General features: G+C 51.8%; 2 protein-coding genes and 2 long non-coding RNA genes across 5 annotated transcripts; 2 read left to right on the forward strand and 2 right to left on the reverse strand.

The window, feature by feature from the left end:
• The first annotated feature begins 4100 nt into the window (after nucleotides 1–4100).
• LOC122372046 lies at nucleotides 4101–7519 on the forward strand. The gene is made up of 3 exons (XR_006254807.1): nucleotides 4101–4306; nucleotides 5290–5363; nucleotides 6300–7519. It is a non-coding gene; the product is annotated as an uncharacterized LOC122372046 (long non-coding RNA).
• On the reverse strand, nucleotides 5998–6949 carry LOC122372043. The gene is made up of 2 exons (XM_043348897.1): nucleotides 6836–6949; nucleotides 5998–6793 (listed from the first exon to the last, which is right to left on the reverse strand). The coding sequence occupies exons 1-2, from the start codon at nucleotides 6843–6845 to the stop codon at nucleotides 6120–6122; spliced, it is 684 nt and encodes a 227-aa protein (XP_043204832.1). The 5' UTR covers nucleotides 6846–6949; the 3' UTR covers nucleotides 5998–6119.
• LOC122372045 lies at nucleotides 7517–13550 on the reverse strand. Of its 2 annotated transcripts, none has more exons than XR_006254805.1 (4): nucleotides 13235–13550; nucleotides 11457–11620; nucleotides 11033–11110; nucleotides 7517–8608 (listed from the first exon to the last, which is right to left on the reverse strand). It is a non-coding gene; the product is annotated as an uncharacterized LOC122372045 (long non-coding RNA). The 2 variants fall into 2 exon arrangements; XR_006254806.1 differs by lacking the exon at nucleotides 13235–13550 and adding an exon at nucleotides 12406–12418.
• Nucleotides 13551–15645: 2095 nt separating this feature from the next.
• On the forward strand, nucleotides 15646–20740 carry LOC122372047 (leucine-rich repeat neuronal protein 1-like). The gene is made up of 2 exons (XM_043348902.1): nucleotides 15646–15732; nucleotides 17974–20740. Exons 1-2 carry the CDS (start codon nucleotides 15646–15648, stop codon nucleotides 19960–19962), a joined length of 2076 nt encoding a protein of 691 aa, XP_043204837.1. The 3' UTR covers nucleotides 19963–20740.
• Nucleotides 20741–20930: the final 190 nt, after the last annotated feature.

Here is a 20930-nt window from a genome sequence, read left to right on the forward strand (position 1 = left end):
CTACTTAATGAAAGCATAAGAAGCGCCGTCCAAAAATGATCATGGCCCCAATTCCAATGTTACCTTAGCAGCATTGCCGTCCTGACCAAGTTACCCTGACCGGGTCAGAGCTGGCAGCGTATTGTTACATGCCTGATCACAGATGCGAGTGGTGTCTCTGTCTACGGCCCAACGGCGCGGATCGGCAACTTGGACGCGCTCTCGGCTCGTTCCGCGGCAAAGTTTGCGCGCTTCCGCGATGTGCGGCGCAATAGGAAGAGTTGGCCAGCGCGGCTATTGGTGCGCCGGCGGTGGTCCGAGATTGATCCGAGTCGACTGGTCATCTGACCGATCGGCCGGCCGGCTGTCCGACCGAACCAACTGCCGAACAGACGGACCGAACGGCGGCACGGCACAGCTCTATCGCCAGGCCGAGGGTCGACTCACGGACGAGCGGGACGAGCGCCTGTTGAGTGGGAACGGTGCCGAGCCGCGCTGGACAATCCTCTGTGCCAGCACGAAACTCTTCTCACCTCTCCCGCACGCGTATCCGAGCCAATGAGCGTCAGACACGCGAACGTGTGTGCTACTGAGCACATTCACTCTGGAAGCTTATGTCAAAATATACATCTCATGCCCCTGAGCACGCATGTTCGAACCCGCTTCAGTTTCTTCAAAAATCCATTTTCAGTATTGGCAGTATTGACAGAATGCAATGCTGTGGGCGTCTGGTATTGGACGGTGACCGACAGACTGTTACTGGCAGGCGGTGGGTGGTGGATAATGGACGGCACTCAGTGGATGGTGGGCAGTGGACAGTACAGTGGGCAGTCTGGGCGGTGGTGGGAGTGGATGTGACAGAGCTGGGTGGTGGATAATGGACGGCACTCAGTGGGCGGTGGGCAGTGCCGGCAGTGGACAGTGGGCAGTCTGGGCGGTGGTGGGAGTGGATGTGACAGAACTGGGTGGTGGATAATGGACGGTACTCGATAGGACGGTGGACAGTGGACAGTGGGAAGTCTGAGCGATGGTGGGAGTGGATGTGGCAGAACTGGGTGGTGGATAATGGACAGCAGTCGGTGGGCGGTGGGCAGTGGACAGTGGGCAGTCTGGGCGGTGGTGGGAGTGGATGTGACAGAACTGGGTGGTGGATAATGGACGGCACTCAGTGGGCGGTGGGCAGTGGACAGTGGGCAGTCTGGGCGGTGGTGGGAGTGGATGTGACAGAACTGGGTGGTGGATAATGGACAGCAGTCGGTGGGCGGTGGGCAATGGACAGTGCGAGTGGATGTGACAGAACTGGGCGACAGACAGTGAAGACTGGGCGGTGGGCGGTGGACGGTGGGCGGTGGACGGTTGTCGGTGGACAGTGGGTAGTGGACAGTGACCACTGAGCGGTGGACGGTTGGCGGTGGACAGTGGATGGTATGTGGTGGGCGGTAGGCAGTAGACGGTGGGCGTTAGACGGTGAGCGGTGAGTATTGGATTGTGGACGGGTGAACACTGGGCAGTGGGCGGTAACCACTGGGCGGTGGACGGTGTAAGCACGGTGGGCGGTGGGCCGGCGTGCCCCGCTCTCCGCCACTGCTCTCGGGCCGATCGATGGTGGGGGACGTGCCGGCGTGGCGGCCCGTCGAGCAGCCGCCGCGGCTCTGCGGCGCTCCGGCCGGCCGGCGGGGACAGTCCGGCTGGCTCTATTGAGCGCCACCGGCCGCCCTCTCACCTGGCTCACCTGCCACTCTGCCACTCTGCCACTCTCCCACTCTGACCACCCCGGCCCACTCCTCCCGCTCTGCCCAGCCCCCAGCAGGAAGTGCAGCGCGGCACCCACCGAGCGAGCAGAGGGATCAGAGCGACCGGCAGGCCATTCTTCTGCATTAGCGCCGCTTTATGGTCTTTCAGGGGCCCTGGCACCTGGAAAGCATTTATCGGTCAGCCGTGCGGCAACGTAGTACAGTGCGATATATATTAACCGTACCGTAAAGTGAAATCTACCGTACCGGAGACAGGCGTAGTTGGCGCATGCGCCGTACGAGCGCATCGCCTAGCCGCCATTGTCGCTTCAGAGCTCAACCGCAGCGGACACGAGTGGTTTCTGCGAGTGATTTCTTCTGTCGTGAGTACACATTCCGGGCGTTATGAGCCACGCTTGAGAGCACAAGCAGCTATAGCCCGGTGAATTCCCTGTGTTGGGTGCGTGTCCAGGCTGCGGCAGTGGGGTATGGGCGTGGTCACCTCACCAAAAAACCAGATGGACGTGAATACAGTCCCATTGTCACACTGCATCTGGTTTTGTTGCAAGCGCGAGCTCGACGGATAAATGGTCTTTCAGGGGCCCTGGCACCTGGAAAGCATTTATCGGTCAGCCGTGCGGCAACGTAGTACAGTGCGATATATATTAACCGTACCGTAAAGTGAAATCTACCGTACCGGAGACAGGCGTAGTTGGCGCATGCGCCGTACGAGCGCATCGCCTAGCCGCCATTGTCGCTTCAGAGCTCAACCGCAGCGGACACGAGTGGTTTCTCCCACCACCGGCCCCATGCGCCCTGCCGTTAATTAAGGTGTTAGGTATTGAGTGTTTATTATGCGTCGCCTACCGGATTGTATTCCTGTGTGCCATGTGGTCACCTCACCAAAAAACCAGATGGACGTGAATACAGTCCCATTGTCACACTGTCACACTGCATCTGGTTTTGTTGCAAGCGCGAGCTCGACGGATAAAATATTTTACGAACGCAGCCAATCGCAAACCATTGAATCATATTAGCACGTTGTGTGGTCTGTTGCGCCATGTCATTATGTTCTGCAGAGGAGAGGGGTCAGGGTCATTTGGTCACACACGAATGCTCTTGCTCGCTGGAACTATGAGAAGTAGGCATTAGTGTCGTACTTACGGGTCATAAGTCATGCTTAGAAGATCATTCTGAATAATTTTACACAGGTCTACTAGGTCTAGTAGATTTGAAGCCTCCCTTTGGTACTATATTGCAATGTCATATAATGAACAGGCCAACACGTCATGAAGCAAGTTGTTTGCTTGCCAGACTCCGTTTTAATGTATCGGAAGAGAGCTTATTGTATTGGTCAAGCCCTTTAACCCGGCAGTTGCTGGGGTATTTCGCCACCCACCGTTTGCTGGGGGGGGGGGGGGCGTTAAACGCCCCCAGCCGATAACTCGAGAACCAATAGGCGCAGCGAAACGCACGAGGCGGCAAACGAAAGAACGCGACGAGACGCTTCAGATGAGTACTTTAAAGTTGAATTTTGAGGTCACAGGTCAGGTCAAGGTCAGGTCAAACACCTGAAATCGGGCTTTCAGTAGCATGGACTTCAGGACTTCGCAATGGGCGCCTCTCGTCATAAACTCTGTCAAAACGGTGCACAATCCATCATATAAGGCCTACAAGAGTGTCAGCTCCATGCAGGGGTCAGTCAAGCATAGGTCAGGGTCAAGGTCAGGTCAACCGGGCAGGCACATATCCCCGAAAATAAAAACTGATATTCGCAGCCTGTGACACATGTTTTATGGGTAATTTGGGGCGTAGAACACGATGGTGATATTCATTTTATCATATGTGTACGTGTTTGGCTAAAAAAGTTCAATTTAAGAAATTCATGTATCACGGTCGTGAAGTAGTCACGAGAAATTGCCAAGATTCAGTTCAAGATTTTGGAAAATGCGGAACGATAATCAATAATCGAAGATTGCCATTTGATTCTTCATGGTATTGGCAGTCTAATGGCGTTTACGGCATGTCTATATGTCTATTGTGTGATTTTATATGATTTTTTGAACATATGCCGTTTTTGGTCGAAAACTCAGAAATCATGACGTCACTAAAACCTGGATATCTCAAAAATTTTCCGACCGATTTTTTTGAAACTTTGACACAATAAACTTCAATCAATTCCCTACAGGTACCCAGAATTTGGCGCGCCTGCGGCGCGCCGTTTTTATGCTATGGCCCGGCGAAAAAAGTGGGGGCGTTTAACGCCCCCCCCCCCCAGCAACTCGCGGGTTAAAGGAAAAGTGCCACCTTCTTGAAATATGAAGATATCGTTGGTTTTTATTTTGACATTATTATTTTCCATTTTCTTTTCAAAACCGGTGCCAGAAGTGCATAATTCGCTAAAAAGTATTTCAAACTATTTAACATATTGGTACTATGTTTATACTCTCTACCGCAGCTACTGTATGATGTCATAGCAATGACGTCACACTCAAGCCAATCAGCCTTGAGGAGGATAGACTCGTCGGACTGTAGCGGTTGTAAACAACTTGTCGCCCCGTGTGTCTGCCCGTGGCGCTAGTTATCTGTCGAAGGTAAGGGTGAAAGATGGATATAATGGCCATGGAACGCTATTTTAGGATTATTGGTGAATAGCAAGAATATAGTTTTGGTGGTTTGAAATTGTTTGTCCTCAGTGATTGGCTTGATTCTCATTTTGCGGCATAAGCGGCTGTTTGGTTACATTGCATTTTTTATGATTGTGTAATTATTATGATGTTCCTCCAAAGTAGGCATCACATATCAATCTCAAAGGCAGATCATCTTCTTTTCATGCCTATAATTTTCTTCAAGAATATTAATAAAAAATATTCCATTTACCCCTGCCTATCATATATCCCATGGAGCTGCCGGTGGAAGTAGGCATGCAATGTGACCTAGCATTGGCGATGTGGTTAATTAGCTTTAAAGTACTATGGAATGCTAAAGGTCATCATTTAGAATGGTTTTCAAAACATTCCACTAGGAAATATTCATTGAAACCTGAAAATTACTTACAAAATGTAAATGTATAGCCACGTCTCAAGAGCATTCAGCCGTCTTCTCAGTACCTAAATATATAATGAAACATAATCTTACCTGACCTAGCCTTACCTACAACCTACAACGTACGGCATTGGTAAAGCTGGCATCACTGTCAGCGTATATTAGTTTGGTAGGTTGTGGGTAGGTAGGTTGCAGGTCAGTAGGTAAGGTTAGGTTAGGTTAGATTGTTTTTAAGATTCCTTTTATCTACACATTTACCGGTTAGCGCTGACGGTGACACCAGCTTTACCGATACCCAACCTACCACCTACAACCTACAACCTAAAACCTACATTCAATGGTGGCGGGTGGTGATAATTGTTATACCTATATGATAATACTGGAGATAAATACCATACAGATTAGCTGGTATCCATGACACACTTTCTTAAGAAGAAGGTCTTCTATTAAATCATGTCTATTTTATAGGAATGAAATGATTTTTGTTGTAGTCACATTCCCTACTCTGACCATCATGTCTGATTATTTCCAGTTACCACTGACAATGCCCAAAACAAGAACAACAAAGGCCCAAAGGTGGCTGTTTGGTAGTGCGCAAAGCTGCTGGTAAGTGGCATCAAAGGATAGGATGTTGTTGTTGTTATGGGTTAGGGCGCGTAGCAACTTGGCTCTTGCGTCCAACATCAAAGGATAGGATGTGCTTTGTTATTTCCAGGCACGTAGCCAGGATTTTGCTCAGGGGGGGGGGGGTCACAGGTTGTGGCCTAGTGTTGTACCCCCCTCCAAAAAAGGAAAATTTCTCTGATTAGGCCCACTATTTTGGGGGTGTGTCACAGCTGTTTTTATTTAAAAAAAAAATCGCCATCACCGAGGGGGGAAGGGGCACGAGGGCATGGCTCCCGTGCCCCTCCCCCCTCCTTGGTTACGTCCCTGGTTATTTCTGAGAGTTTGGATATCACAAAGCTTTAGATATAAATTAGAATGTAATAAGAAGCTTTCAGCATTGCACCTTTCCAGACACTGATAATTCATTTGCCTTTATTGTTTCAAAAGTCAATTTTCAACAAAAAAAAGTTGAAATTATTAACTCAAATAATTGCAAATATATACTTTGGTAATTTGCCTTTCGCATCACTATCAACAAAATAATCAAGGGTGACTAAATATGAAATGTTCCTGCATGATCTTCATCGTGAACAATTGTCAAGGTATGATGTTTGCGTGTTGAAATGTTATAAAGAACTTATGTCATAAAAACACAACTTGTAAAATTGTGTCTTTCCATATTATTCTGCAAGTAAGCCTTGGAAGGAAGAGACACTATTCCGTCCTACAGAAGCCATTTAGAAATGTGTGACATGTTCACTTTGAGTCAGTCGGTGCCCGGACCTCAGTCGGCTGTATGACCGTCTCCTCGTCCTCTTTTGTCGGCTCCGCCCCGTGCTGTTCTATAAGGGTGTCTGACCCGCTGCCGCTATCCCCACTGTGAGGTCTGACCCGCCGCGCGCTGTCACCACTGTCGGCCCTCTGTGTGCGCGGCAGGTGGTGGTGGACGTCTCTGCCCTGACGCGCGGCGTGCGTCTGCTCAGTGTGGAGGTGCCGCTGACAGCGGTGCCGGCCGGACCGGCTGCCTCTCCGGCGGCCGACATTGAGCGCGGCACGTGTCCGCCGCCGTTCGGGCCGCTGCAGCTGCTGCAGTCGGCGGCGCAGCTGTCCGTCTCCGTGTCGCTGGCCGTGCCGCTGGACCTGCTGCCGCGGCCGGCGCCGGCGCGCTGCGCCTACGGCCGCCTGCTGGCCGTCGTCTCGCAGCGCGGCCTGCAGCGCAGCGGCGTGCTGCAGCTCATCCAGCAGCTCAACGAGCCGCCCAGCCCGGCGGCGGCCGAGGGCGCCGCGCCGCGCCGGCCCGGCGACGTCAGCACACCTGGCATCAGCGGCTTCTGCCTGGCCGACCGTCAGCTGCACCTGCTGTTCGCCGAGGGGCGCGCCGACGCCGAGCTGGAACAGACGGCGGCCGCGCCGCGCGCTCTGCCGCGCCGCGACGCTCGACTCTGCCACCACTCGGGCCTACTGTTACGCCGTCCGCGCCATCAGAGAGTGCTTCCGCACGCAGTGGCTGTCGGAAAATGAACCTGCTTCCCAACGAGGCCGGCCTGCAACAACTGCTGGCCGGCTGTTGGCCGAAAAAAAACGCCTTCAACCGGATGTCAGTTGTCAAATCAACGCGTATTAATGCATTCAATAGGATGGGCTTACGTAAAGCTGTATAATTGCAAATATATAATGGCACTGTTTTTGATCCGTTCGGTATGCATTGGTATCATATGATCTCTCATTCACAGACGATCAGCTGCGAAGACCCAGATCCGTAGTAGAGGGCTCATCGAGTCCGGGTCCAGCTCCCCGTACTTCCTCCACTTTGGAAACACCGCAGCGCAGATCACAGTTATACATAATATTTAGTTTTCATTCACTTCATAACCGAAGGTTGTTTGATAGGTGATATGCTGCTTGAGTTGCACCCCGGTATATCAATACGAAGCTTCCGTCCCTGCCACATACCAGTGAAGGAGGCGGCGGCGGCGGCGGCCGGGGCCGGGCTGCCCTGCCCACCGACACAGTCTGTGAAATGCCCCAACAACCTTTAAAATTCAACAGGCTTCATAAATGTTTTTTTGCACCATATTTTCTCGCGTATATGAAAGCTCTAAAATGTACAATATTCCTTTCAGCCACAAGCGATATAAAAGCTCTACAAAACGTCATGTCTCTGTGTGCAAGAAAGACACATATATTGTGTATAATCGAGCGTACATGATCTGCAGCGCTGCGGAGGGCTGCTCGGTTGCCGCTTTTTACCAGTCGGCTCTAGGTCGGACATATGGGTAAACAAAATGGAATAGTAATATTAAACAATGCTACCTGCTGATGCTACTGGGCCTCTCATTGGTGAAGAACTGGCAGCCAGCCAGCGTGTTTTTGTGAGAACTGTTTTAACAGCAGCAACCGAACGGCTCTCGGGCCAGCGACCAGTGAGCGTAGACAGCACAGCGCTCCGTTAGGCATCGGCGGGCAAGCACGCATTAGCTGTGGACGGACCGGCCGCCCGAACATATTTGTCGGTATCGAAAGTATCGTGAACCAAATGACTGCTAGCGAAAAAAGGACTGCCTCTCGTATCCATGAAAACATGTGTTCTACAAAAGTACATAATTGCTTAGTTGTCGCCAATCACTCATTGCACCATGGCGTCAGTGTGGGGCCGCGCCCCGAATCATCTCAATCGCCAGGCAAAGCATCTCAATCGACAGGCACATGGTAGTCCAGCTACGAATCCGAGCCGCGGCATCCCGTCTATGTATCTACATTACACCACAATCGAACACTGTCGGGCCACAAGAGACAGCAGTCTCCAATGTAACATCAAAACCCGCCACTCGTCTAATATCAGAAAAATGAGCATTGAGTACCTACCGAATATCGACTACAGAAGATTACAATGGGGTGCAGATCTAGCAAGAGTGTCGCGGTTCGTCTCGGCACGGCTTACAGGCCGCCGAGCCCGCGCAGGTGACCGCCAGCTCCACCTGTTCCACCTCCGGCGCGGAAGCTCGATCACAAGACTGACCTCAGTCGGCGCTCTGTGCTCGGCACAGGGCGACCGGGTCAGGAGCGGGCCGCTGCCGCCAGGGCCGCGGCCACCAGCCACGCGGCAGCGCCCGCGCACCGGCCGCCACCACCCGCTCAGCCCAGATGCGCGCCACGGCGTCATTGGGGCTTCCCTGAGCAGGATCGAACCAGAGCTGCATGCACGGCTCCGTATCCGCCGTGAACTTCCACGAGTGATCCCACACCTGAAAAAGGCGCACGGTTTGCGTCACAGCTCGGCTCACTTTCACAGTCCACGCACCGGCAGCAATTAAGGGCTACTTAGATAGTGTGCTAATAGAGCGCAATCACTTAGCTTAATCCATATAGTCAACCATGAATTGTTAATTACGAGCGAGCGAGCGAAGCGAAGTCTTTTCAATATCACGGAAAAAGCTCAGTATGAGCGGCCCGACCCGGCCCGGCCTGTAACGCTTTTGAGAGGCTTATATCTCAGCAACCGCTGCACAGTGGGGATTTTTCCGATCTAGCGCCTATTAATTCAAAAAATATTTTTTGGATTTTGGTTTATTTTTTGTGTCAGTAGGGCTAAGAAATGTCTGAATTTTTCATATATGGCATTGTTTTATCTGTATGTCCACAGCAAAACTAGGAAAAATGCGCCCAAAGTTCACACTCATGCGTGATTACTCAATGGGCTCAGCAAGGCCCGAAAGTATAGCTCAATTTCATTGTCCTGTCCTGTTGGTTTTAATCTTGCGAGGTCTTAAAGTTGCATATCGTCTGAAAGGCACCTTTATTAGGAATGGAATGGCAAACAGAAAGTATGCCACAACCTTACTAAGGTCACAAAAATGCCCTTTACAAAAAAACCCTTACAGACACCATATTGAAGGAATGGTATTCTAAATAAATGTAGGAAATCAACAATGTCCTCCACACTTTTCCACTCCGAAATATATCCTATCGAATTCGCCACATTCTTCTGCACAAGACAACGCCTAGTTTGGCTGCCGGAACTTGCCTGAACACGGAATATTCACAACACCCCACTCGAGGAGCGCTAGGGCAAACAGCACGATATAGGTATGTTTCGGACATAGGCGAATAATTTTACTTCGTGATTTATATGATGCATATTTTCTGAGACACATTCATTAGGAATAGGATGACAAGCGTAAATTATACATACCGTAACCTAATTAACCATCGCACTGGTGGGGAGGGGGAGGGGGAAGGGGTCGGATAAAACCCAATGGTTTTCCGCAAATTACTCGCGCAAAAAGCGGCCGATCGCGCCGAAACTTTCGGTACCCTCGAGATCATCAATTTTACATCTAACCTAAAAATTTCATGACTCTGACCCAACTGACCTTTGACCTGTGGCATATTTCTCGAGACCATGTTTGGCCGGAATCGCGATTCGGCGTATGCCAGCTCACATTATCCGCGGTTTCCAGTCTTTTTGTGGTTTTAAACGTTCAAATATGTGAAATGATGTTGGTGCCATGCATAATGGTGGGTGTCAGGGTCACGTGAAGGTCAAGTCAAGGCCATTGACCTTTTGATGACCTTGGTTCACTTTTTCGAGTTTTACTTGTTTCTAGGGTAGTCTTTGGTGCTGATTTCGATTTTAGCAGCCATTTGAATATTTACGAAGTAGTTCTAGTGCCTTCGTTCCATGTTACGAAGCTATCAGTAGTAGGTGACACTTCTATGGATGGCCGGCAGGACGCCTACTAATTGATCTAACATGACCTGACCCGACCTGGCCTAAATGCATAAAGACATCGTCTGTGATCAAAACTAACATGACATTCGTGATCAGCACCCCAAAATACCCCGTAACACCCTAACTTTGCGAAGATTCAAGAGGTCTCGATTTCCCAACTTTAGTTAGGTCATTAAACTGACTTGGAAAGTCAGCTTATGACCTTGGACTTTGAAATTGGATATATTCGGCCTAATGTCGTCATAGGCAGCACGCTTGACTTTTCCGCGAAGCTCTAGCTTGATCAGGGGCCAAACGGCTGAGCGGGGGGTCCAATTGAACCCCCTATATATGTTGATTATGCACATTTACAGGTAAAATTCTCACCAGGACACACCAGCCAACATCTGTGCACAATCTGGCTACAATTCTACCTATGGTTTGCCCCCTACGAATAAATACGTGCTAGATCGGAAAAATCCCCACTGTGCGCTGGACCGATTGGCCTGCGGTCTTTTTTTTGTTGGCTAGCACTATTCCCTCTACCCCGTAATTGACTACTCTTGATACATTACAGGGACCGTCGTGGCACGTGCCACGTGAAAAGTCAAGGGTGTTATTTGTCAAAAGTTGCAAAAGAAGTGATTTTGAGAGGCTCATCTCAGCAGCCGCTTGGGCGGTCTTGCGGTAAATTTTGTAGGGTAGCTGCACCCCTTCAACCAAAGGTCGGATGCTCTTGATCTATGTGAGTGACCCCCACTGCACGTGCAAAATGCAAAAAGAAGAGGTGCCGAATTTGTTCCCATTTCAATAACTCTGTAATTACTGGGGCGATTTAGCTGAAACTTGGCATACAGGTAGGCAGTAGGCACCCACCAGGCAATGCATTCCCATATGTTGCGGTTAGGGTGCTACTGCTTGTGTATTATGTGTAAAATAAAGGACGCTTGAATCTTACCTGAGTGATGTCCATTTCTTGATCACTTTCATCTGTGGGTGACCGAGCAGCGACAGCAACCCAAGGCGTATACGGAATCTGTAAAAAATCAGCACACCGTTACCACATGTTTTAATAAAACTTACCTATAGGGAGGTAGCATAAAATACAGATCAAAACAATAACATACAAACATACAGATATTCGGTTAGGTTGAAATGGCTAAAAAATATAGAAAATAAGGGCAAGGTACTAGGGCTGTAAAGCTGTAAGGGCTCGGTACTAGTAATAATTTTTGGCTAAAAATATCACAAATAAAGACTCTGCACTAAAGCTGTAATGTCTGGTACTAGGAATAACTTTAGAGTGAAGTGTTACAAAAACAATATTCAAAGTCTTTTGATAACTTTGCAGGCATTTTCATCACTTTTAAAAAATAACTTACATTCTGATCCGGCACAGCACTGTTCTTTAGACGCAAACGTTTTTGACTGTGCTTATCATGGTGCGCACTTCTTGTTAAGTTTAAGTGGTCATGTGGTCTTGGCTCATTGGTCATGCCACACACCCTCATCCACTTTTCTCTGTACTTCTTTTTTTAGCGGGAACCTAAAAGTAAAAAAGGGTCAACACATGCTTAGTCCATGCAACACATACTCTGTGTATTAAGCTGAATAGCTCCACTGAGCCCAGTTTCACCAAGTGCGGTAAACTTAATTTTGGGGTAGTTTTTGTAGTTAAGTAGTGGGGTAGTTTGGTAGTTTACCCCAAATTGAGTTTACCGCACTTGGTGAAACTGGGCTCTGGTGAGTTTCCTTTTCTTGTCAGCACATAAGTGAAAGAAAACTGTGTAGACAAGAGATGAACCAAACCCCCATGGAAAGGTAGGTGTTACCACAACCAGGAAATGGGATTTGAAGGGCTGGATAAATGTGTCTGAGTTCTGCCTTTCAGCAGACTGGAAAACATCCATACACTACGCCGGATGCCCGTGAGCCCCTCATGCGCCAAAATTTGAAGCAAGCAATTTTGAGCTGAAATTCCAGTGCATGATTTCCACTGAAAGTTGGGTGCCTGTTTGCACCAAAATTAAGCCACTTTTACATAAAGCACATGTGCATATCTACCGACCAAGGCTATATCAACCAGACAGATCGTTCCGGGGCCTCGGAATCAGACGCTCTTCCCTTTCTGAGCGTCTGAATTAGTTAATGTTCCCATGTAAACCCAATACCACAATTTGTGTGGCACACTGTAGAGGAAATAGTTCACTTTCACGAAATTATTTTTTTTGCAATGGATTTGTGATTTTTTATGTTCAAAATGATCAGCAAAGAAAATAAAACCTTTTTACAGCAAAAGATTATTTTCTATATTTTTGATATAGGAAGAACTTTTCAGTTTCTGTAAGGCACACGCGATCCAGTATGAAAAGAGCATGGGTCCCGAAAATTCTTAGAAACTAGAGAAATTATCGCGGCCACCGGCATTTGGGCGATCTGCTCGTGCTTTTGTTACTGGAGCGCCTCACTGGAGCGAATTTCTCTAGAGTTCTCGTAGATAATTTCTCTAGTTTCTGAAGAATTTTCGGGACCCATGCTCGTTTCATACTGGATGCGAATATATGCAAGGCACACATCCTCAACGTAAGACACATTTTTCGGGACGAGAAATAGAATATCTTTGCCTAGGGTGATCGTTGGGCTGTAAAAGCTCCTGATTTATGCTCGTCTCAGCCCAAGCTACGGAACTGCTATTCCAGTTCAAAACCCATGTTAAAATGTGAACTATTTCCTTTAAGGTGAAACAAGGCCCAGGCCGGAAGTTCCGACTCTCTTCAGACCTGCCAGCGCCCGCAGGGCAAGTCTGCTGCTAGATTGACCACAGCGTGTCAAAAAATTCGGTGACAGCCATTTGCATAAACATTATGCGCCATGCGGTCACCCTGCGCCTAAAAATTCAGCTGCCACCATGCGTTGAATTTGACGCATGCAAAATTATGCTGGATGTGCGATGAAATTTTCGGGGCAACGCCGCAATCACGCCACTTCGCATGACATATTCGGCATAACTTGCGTTTTTTTATCCAGTCTGGCATTTCAGTTGTGAAAGCCTGAACAGTTCAAAAGGGTTTGCTAATCCAGGGGAGAGTTCTGTGAAAACAAAAGTAATAGAAGAGCCATTGCAATAAATAAGAATTTAGGTACCTACCTAGGTACTTACTTGTGCACAGTCACACGCATATCAGTCCCGACCCGACGTAGGTCGTTTGCTCCGCGGATCACGCACTTCTTCATCGTTATTACTTATTATAGGTATTTGTTCGAACAAAAATGCCCTGATTTCGGATCAGAGCCACGGTATAAAATATGGTATACTGCCTTGCGTAAGATAAAAATGCATTTTAGCAATTGGCTACCAAACGAGATGTCATCTGTTCAGGGCATAGCATAGGTTTACTTTCATAGACCTCATGAAAGTAGCTCATGAAACTCATCACCAATCAGCGCGACGGATTTCAAGATTCGATTGCGGATGTTCATCCGCCGGCCGATTGCCAGAACAGACAACGAAAAATAATGCAACTGCTCGTGGTCTGCTCGCTAGTACAGGGATCCGTGCCTGATCAGTACTGCTGCAAGCTGATTGGTTAAAAACCAAAGCCTCGCCGCGGGTGGCTGTATTGTCGGATAAGAACGCATTCCTGGGATAAGAACGCATTCCTGGCATATTTTCTTTTAAAATTGCCGATAACTACGAATGGAGGCCGAAATCGGCCGTAAGGAGGTAGACAGAGAGGTTTTCGGACACGGGCTACAAGATGGCTATCTCAGTTTCAATCCCCATGTTAAAGGTGGCCCTTTTCCTTTAAGCCTTGTTACTTTGAACTATTTTCATTTAAGTTAACACTTGAAATATTTACACCCGTCAGCATCCATTTATTCCTGTGGATAAAAACTACACAGAATAAGCAATAGCCAGTCCTTGCATCTGATTTGACAACGCTTGTGCAATGACACTGCACACTGCATAGACAATAAGCATATAGTGGAGCGACTCTAAATGTTAGGGCAGTGCTCCAATTAGTCGCCCGGTACAGCTAATGAATGCTTTTTCTTTCATCCGGCCCACCAGCAGGTCTAAACTACGCCGGCGAGCGCACGGACCTCTTTTCGTGGTGTTCAATGAGGATCATTTGTGACACCAACGCTCCTTATTGTGTCAGTGGACACCGGTGTATTTCGTGGTCTCACGGTAGACAGGGAGATTTAAGCACACATTCAGTGGGCCAGGTATTCCATTTTTTTATGGTTCCACTAGACCTAAGCGTCGACGAAATTAGAGGAATGTATCAACGAATGCGGCAGCAAGGTTACGTGTAAACGAGTAGAGAACATGAAAAGGAATGCATCCGCATCAGCGGAAACATTTCCGTCTGATATGTTCTGAGAGATGTCGATTATTGATGTCGCTTACTTGGCATAAACACTTGTAACTGCCGCTCATCTGGGTAAGCAGACACATGCATCATGGTATACTCGTAGTTCGTTCCTAGGTAGAACGAACAATGAAGTTTGCGAGTACCTAATGGTCATTGGTCGCCATGTGCATTTATATGTTGTTGCATAGGTATATGTAGCGTAACGAAATGAGGTAAATGAGGAGCTCAACATCTCTCATTTTAAAAGGGTCGGGTCAATCATATTAACCGATTTCCCGCATATTTTTGCGTTATTCTGGCATGCTCCAAGTGATGGGGGAATTATGAAAGACAAGAATCATTTTGCATAGATATGCGCTATTGTAATATGTATCTGTGCTGCTGTTCTATATGTGTTTTGGACTAGCGAAACCTCCGAAGCTGCAGCGGAGTTTTCGACGGTAGCGGCGCATAGGCTTCTCAGACCTCACTGTTCCCCGGCCCTCGGCCTATCGAGCGCCTCTCATTGCTCAATCAGTGGTCCAATTCTGGCCTCTCTTTTCAGTCAGGATTAGACAAAGAAGCCCACAATCTCCCGATGCAAAAGCGTGAGAAAGTTCCACCGGCTCGAAATCAAACTCAATCTGGGCTAAGGAAATGTGTGAGGGTCATTTTGCAGAGCTGCGGGAGGCTCGCGGGCGCTCTATTGACCCAGGGTCCTGATGGGGCGGCGATCCCAGGAGGAACGCCGGCTCTTTTTCTTCGCCCCTCCCCTCAGCTGTTGTTATTGGATACCTCCGAGCCAGCAAACGGCGTCGGTGGGGGCCGTTGGATTGAACGAGTGTGACAGATTAAGCCATCACTGAGAACAGAGCGCCATCAGCGCGGAGGCCGTTCGTAGATGGGCCGACCGCTACTCTGCGGCCGCTGTTTTGGCATCCGCGGCACAATGATGGGAGTCTGAACGACACCACATCATTGGACGCCCTGGGCTTGGGCCGCCGCCGGTGATCATAGGGCATCCTAGGGCGCGGCGTAAAAACATGTTCGGAAAGCCTCACTGATCATTTGCACCAAGTTTACCTACACCCAATTCTGACGAAGGAGCGGAGGACGATCGATCATTGGCTGAGTCTACAGGGACCTAACGGACCTAACATGACGATCTGACCTAATATGTCTCGTGTGACCCATCACCCCCCTACTGGTGGCGATGGCCGGTCTCGCCAGCAGCGATCCTGAGGCAAACGAGGAGTTCAACATGTTCTCTCCTCTCTTCAGCCCCACACAACACAAGGTGGTGAGACCGGCGGCCAACCCCTCTGAGCAGATCCACGTCAACACCAGTATTTATCTAGTTTACACAGACTTGCACGAGGCTGTCAACAAGGCTACGCTGGGAACCGGGCTGCAAATGGGCAAGGTGGACCAACGGATGGGCTGGAGCGGGAGCGATGGATGTCATCTGTGTAATTTGTGATTACAATAGCGTTAGATCAAATATCCAGCTGACACTTTTCAGACATTTTGAATAAAAGTATCACAAAATGTAGGCATTGTCATCGCATAATATGCAACAAATATCACGTCTTTATGTACATAAAGTTGAAGGAAAAATGTGACACGTTCTAGCCAAAGAGAAATGTCCCTTTATCAGTGGCGCGGTACAAAACATTTTAATTAATCGCGCAACGCAGGAGCCATTTGTGAGAATTTCAACTGGCATGCAATTGCTTCCTGTCTGGGCAAATGAATATGCAAAGGGATGCAACACCAATCTCTCCTGTCGGGATCCCGGCGACACTGAGAAATGACCTCTGCAATCTTAACCAGCACTCGTACAAAGTCGGGCGGGCCGGCCAGGAGCCGCGGCGCGGTGTCCGACGGAGACGCATGTGGCTGGTTTATTGGACGGCCTCCTGTGCGGAGCCACCATCAGTGGAACTTCAGACACTGCCAGCTGCGCCCCTCCACTTCACTGCATTAGTGTTGGCGCCCCGCCGGCGCGGCCTCATCTGTATCCGTGAACACTGGTAACTTAGCCGGCTGAAACATTTCTGTGAACTGTGAACGAGACGGGAGAGAATTCGTCGCGGAAATTATAAGACCACGTAACTCGTTGTTCAGCTGCACCACCTGAAAGCTATTCGACTTTCGTCATTCATTCATTCTACCTCATTGGAGAAGCACAAACGCGATGACAGCTTATGAATGTTTGAGCGGTTAGATTCGGCCAGCGTCCTAAGGGCTGAATATGAGAGAGGAGCATGAGGTCCTTTAGCATAAGGTACTTTATCATGAGGTCCTTTCGGTCTAATAAGACCGTTCCAAGCCCATGTGATTGGAACACAGGGGAAGATTTTGGGCCGAGTCGACCACCGACTGGTGCGCCGCTGTCGTTGAGCACATTCTGGGACGGGAGAGTCCCTGTGAGACGGGCCACCCAGCCACTCAAACACTGACCCTGAAGGGGCATGTCTAAGAAAATAATAGTGTAAGCAGCTGGATGCGGAATGCGGATGCGTTGGTCCTGAGGAAGAAGGGGAGGGAAAAACTTCTCCAAATAAGGTGTGCGTGTTAATAAGGTACCGAGGAATGCTATTACACGTACTGTTGGCAGCCATGTTATTCTTGCTGTTTCATATGAACAGTCCCAGTGGGCATTATCTGCGCTAAAGTTTCTCGCCATTGTTTTTCTTGGCGAAGAATTTCAATAGCAATGCTCATTACCTCCGTTCCCACCATTTTTCCATCCAGAGAGGCTGTTTTGAACCTCGCCAGTCTTTCTAACAGGCAAACAAACGGCACTGTGCGCGGTCGGCATTCAGAACCACTCGGCCGGCGGGGCTCCACTTGAGCGCCAGCCTCGTTTGAAGCCGTACAACGCTCTGGCCCTGCGGATCGTGACTAGAGTACTTACAGAGCTTTAGCGCTAGTTCATAAACGACAGGTTAACTTAAAAACTTAAATATGAACAAGGTCGAAATGTTTTGAGGCATATGCATGGATTACTTTAAACGACACACTATTCAATATATGTTGTGGTTGTCCGACGTCCATGCCTATCACACGTACAATACAATGCAGCTGGGCAGCATCCCATGTATTTGAGCCCGAGGCTGATGCATACGTAAAGGAATCGTTTCGCCTCCCGGCCGGCTGTTTCCGCCTCCGAACGACCGGCCAATCTGATGATACGGCGCGGCCATGCGGTGCTCGTAAACCGGTGATGCATAAACTTTCGGCGGCGCCAGCGCCCCAGCCACATGGCAACCGAGATGGCTCTTACAGCCCGCACCAGCGCACTGCGGCTAGATACGATCCGCTAGGGTCGAGCTGCTGCCAGGACACACTCCCGCGTATCGCTCAGACCGTGACCGTATCGCACCCCGAGGCTCGCAGCTCGAAGACGGACGGCGTCCGCCATGTCGGCGGCGCCGCTCGGCCGTCTGACCATTCCGCCCCATCGGCCGGCTACAGCGACCCGGACTTCCAGCCCAGCGGCTCCCTATCGATAACAGTCGTCTGTTTTTGTTCCCAGACTGAGCGGCGGCCGCCGGCGCTGCCGCTGTGGGCCCTGCTGGTCACCAGTGGCGCCGCCCTGGTGGCCTCCGCCGACACCAGCAGCGACATCTGTCCGGAGAAGTGCAGCTGCTCCGAGCAGACGCCGCGGGCCGTCAGCTGTCGAGGACGCAGTCTGGTGGAGCCCCCTGACGGCCTCCCACCGGACACGGCCGTCCTCGACATCAGCTCCAACCGTCTGGCCGGCGGTCTGGCCGAGCTCGGCCGTCTGACAGCGCTGCGCGAGCTCCGGCTGGACGACAACCGGCTGCCAGCGGTGCCGCGCGGCGCGCCGCTGCGCCTCCTCTCACAACTGCGGCTCCTCAGCATGACCCGGAACGGCATCCGGACCATGTACGAGGACGCGTTCCGGGGTCTGGTGAGTCTGGAGGAGCTGTCTCTGGCGACCAACAAGATCGGTCACATCGAGGATGAGGCGTTCTCTGAGCTGCAGTCGCTGCGAACGCTCAACCTGAGCGGTAACCAGCTGACCACTGTGTCACCGGCCTGGTTCCGCCAGCTGGCTAACGTCACCACGCTGGACCTGTCAGGGAACCGGCTGCGGCACATGCCGGTCGGCGTGCTGGGCGGCATGGCGGCGCTACGGCGGCTGCTGCTGGCGGAGAACCACATCACCTCACTACACACAGCATCACTGCTGGGCCCGCGCAACCTCTCCTCGCTCGACCTGAGAGGAAATCAGCTGACGGCGGCACCGAGCGCGGCGCTGCGGCGAGCCGCCCACCTGGACACAGTGCGGCTGTCGGACAACCCGTTCGCCAAGCTGCCGGCGGCGTCGTTCGCCGGCCTCTCCGTCCGTGAGCTGGATCTGAGCTCGCTGCCGCGGCTGCAAATTATCGACAGCGGCGCGTTCGTCAACCTGAGCCGCCTGGTGGAGCTGCGTCTGAACGGCAGTGGCGCGCTGAGGTACGTGGCGCCGCGGTTTGTACACGGCGCGCCGGCGCTCCGCCGCCTGCTGCTGCACGACACGGGCCTGCTCAGCCTGGCAGCAGAGCTGGCCGAGGAGCTGGCCGCGCCGCTGCAGCTGTCTCTGTACGGTGCGCCGCTGCGCTGCGACTGCGTGCTCGCCTGGCTACCGACGGCGCTGGCCTCAGGCTCAGTGACGCTCGCCCAACCGGAGGGCACACTATGTAAGACACCCGAGCAGCTACGCGGACGCCGACTGGACGCGGTGCCGGCGGCGACGCTGGGGGACACCTGCGGTCCGACGTTGGTGCCGCTCGGACGGTCCACCGTGCGGCGCGACACCGGCCAGCGGCTAACACTCGAGTGTCGCGCCACGGGCCGGCCGGCGCCGCGACTCAGCTGGAGGTCACCGCGGCAGAACACCAGCCGCAGCGGTGGCTCGCTGCTGCTGCGCCACGTCACCGAGGCGGACGCCGGCCGGTACTGGTGTGTGGCCGAGAGCAGTCGCGGCACAGCCAACAGGTCCGTCACCGTGCGGGTCCAGGAGGTGGACATCCACCTCTTCCCCACCGGCGTCTCCTCCAAGTTCGTCACGCTGGTCTGGAACGGCACGGCGCGCAACAACTTCCCCCGCTATCAGCTGATGTACGGGCGCGCCGGTGAGGACGAGTCGGACTACGAATCGCGCATCGTCACCCCGTTCCACCGCTCCTACACTATCGGCGGTCTGCAACCGAGCACCAGCTACCAGTTCTGTCTCAGCTACCCGGACCGCGACAGCCGACCGGTGCGCATCTCCTGTACAGACGTCCGCACACGAGACGCCGCGTTCATGACGCGAGGCATCCGCCGAGAGTGGACGGCAGCGGCGGCGGCGGCGGCCGGCGTGGCGGCGCTCGTGCTGGCCGGTCTGACACTGCTGGCAGTGGCGGCACGCCGCTACCGCAGCCGGCTGAGGGAGGAGAACGACAAGGACACCGGCAGCCAGATCCCGCTGGAGAGCTTCTACAGCCCGCTGCTGAGCCAGTCGTCACCCAGCTGACAGTCACCGGCCGGCGGCGGCCGGCGCTCGGCGCCCTGTTCGCGCCAGTGCACGCCGCGGCCGGCCCACCGCAACAACCGCCGCCAGTCGACGCCGGCCACGGCCTCGGGCCGGCACCTGACGCCGCGCGGCGGCCGCGGCCCGCGCCGGCCGCAGTGCGACTGCGCCAGTCTGCGCGGTACGCCGCTGGCCGGGCGGCGGCCGGCCGACGGGGACGGCTCGGGGCCCAGCGGAGCCGCCGCCGGCCCCAGCGGGCCCACAACCACAGAGGCGGTGGTGGAGAAACCACCTGAGTCGACAGAGCCAGCGACCAAGGCGGTGACGGCCGCGGTGGAGCCGCGCCGCCACTCGGGAGGGGTGGAGCCCCGCCGCCACTCGGGTGGGGCGATGGTAATGCGCACAGACCATTCGGTCACAGAGACAGTGGACATTGAGACGGTGCCCATCATCGAACAAGAGCTCAAGAGCTAGAGCTGCCACAGCGCTGGGTGGCGGACGCGTTCAAACTAAGTGGCGAGCTTCGATGGAGATTGGAAAAACTAAACCTGGGCGGTCTCGGAATACCGGGCCAAACGTTCCCGTAATATTCACTATCGCTTCGAAGCGCTAACGCACCAAGTATTAGTGAATTCATGTGCCAAACACTACGCTTACCATTCACTGCACCAGCGCTTTTTAATGCACAAAAGGGGTTGGATGTCTTGTTTGCAGATGTGTTGCTTATGACGTGGAGATGTTATGATGTTGACAGAATATGAGATCTCATTAATACAATTCAACATTAAATGCATCCTTTTCCTCTAACTTTATGCTAGGAGAACAGCTCCTGCCAGACCCCAACAAAGAAATGACACACGAAATGAACCGTGCGACTGATCATGTCAACTGTCGACTCTACTACCAGCAGACGGCGGCCACAGACCATCTCCCGGCCACCTAAATCTCAGGAACCGTGTGGGAAGCCGCCA

The sequence above is a fragment of the Amphibalanus amphitrite genome, unplaced genomic scaffold, assembly GCF_019059575.1.
Source record: "Amphibalanus amphitrite isolate SeventyFive unplaced genomic scaffold, NRLGWU_Aamphi_draft 001308F_arrow, whole genome shotgun sequence".
NCBI lineage: Eukaryota > Metazoa > Arthropoda > Thecostraca > Balanomorpha > Balanidae > Amphibalanus > Amphibalanus amphitrite.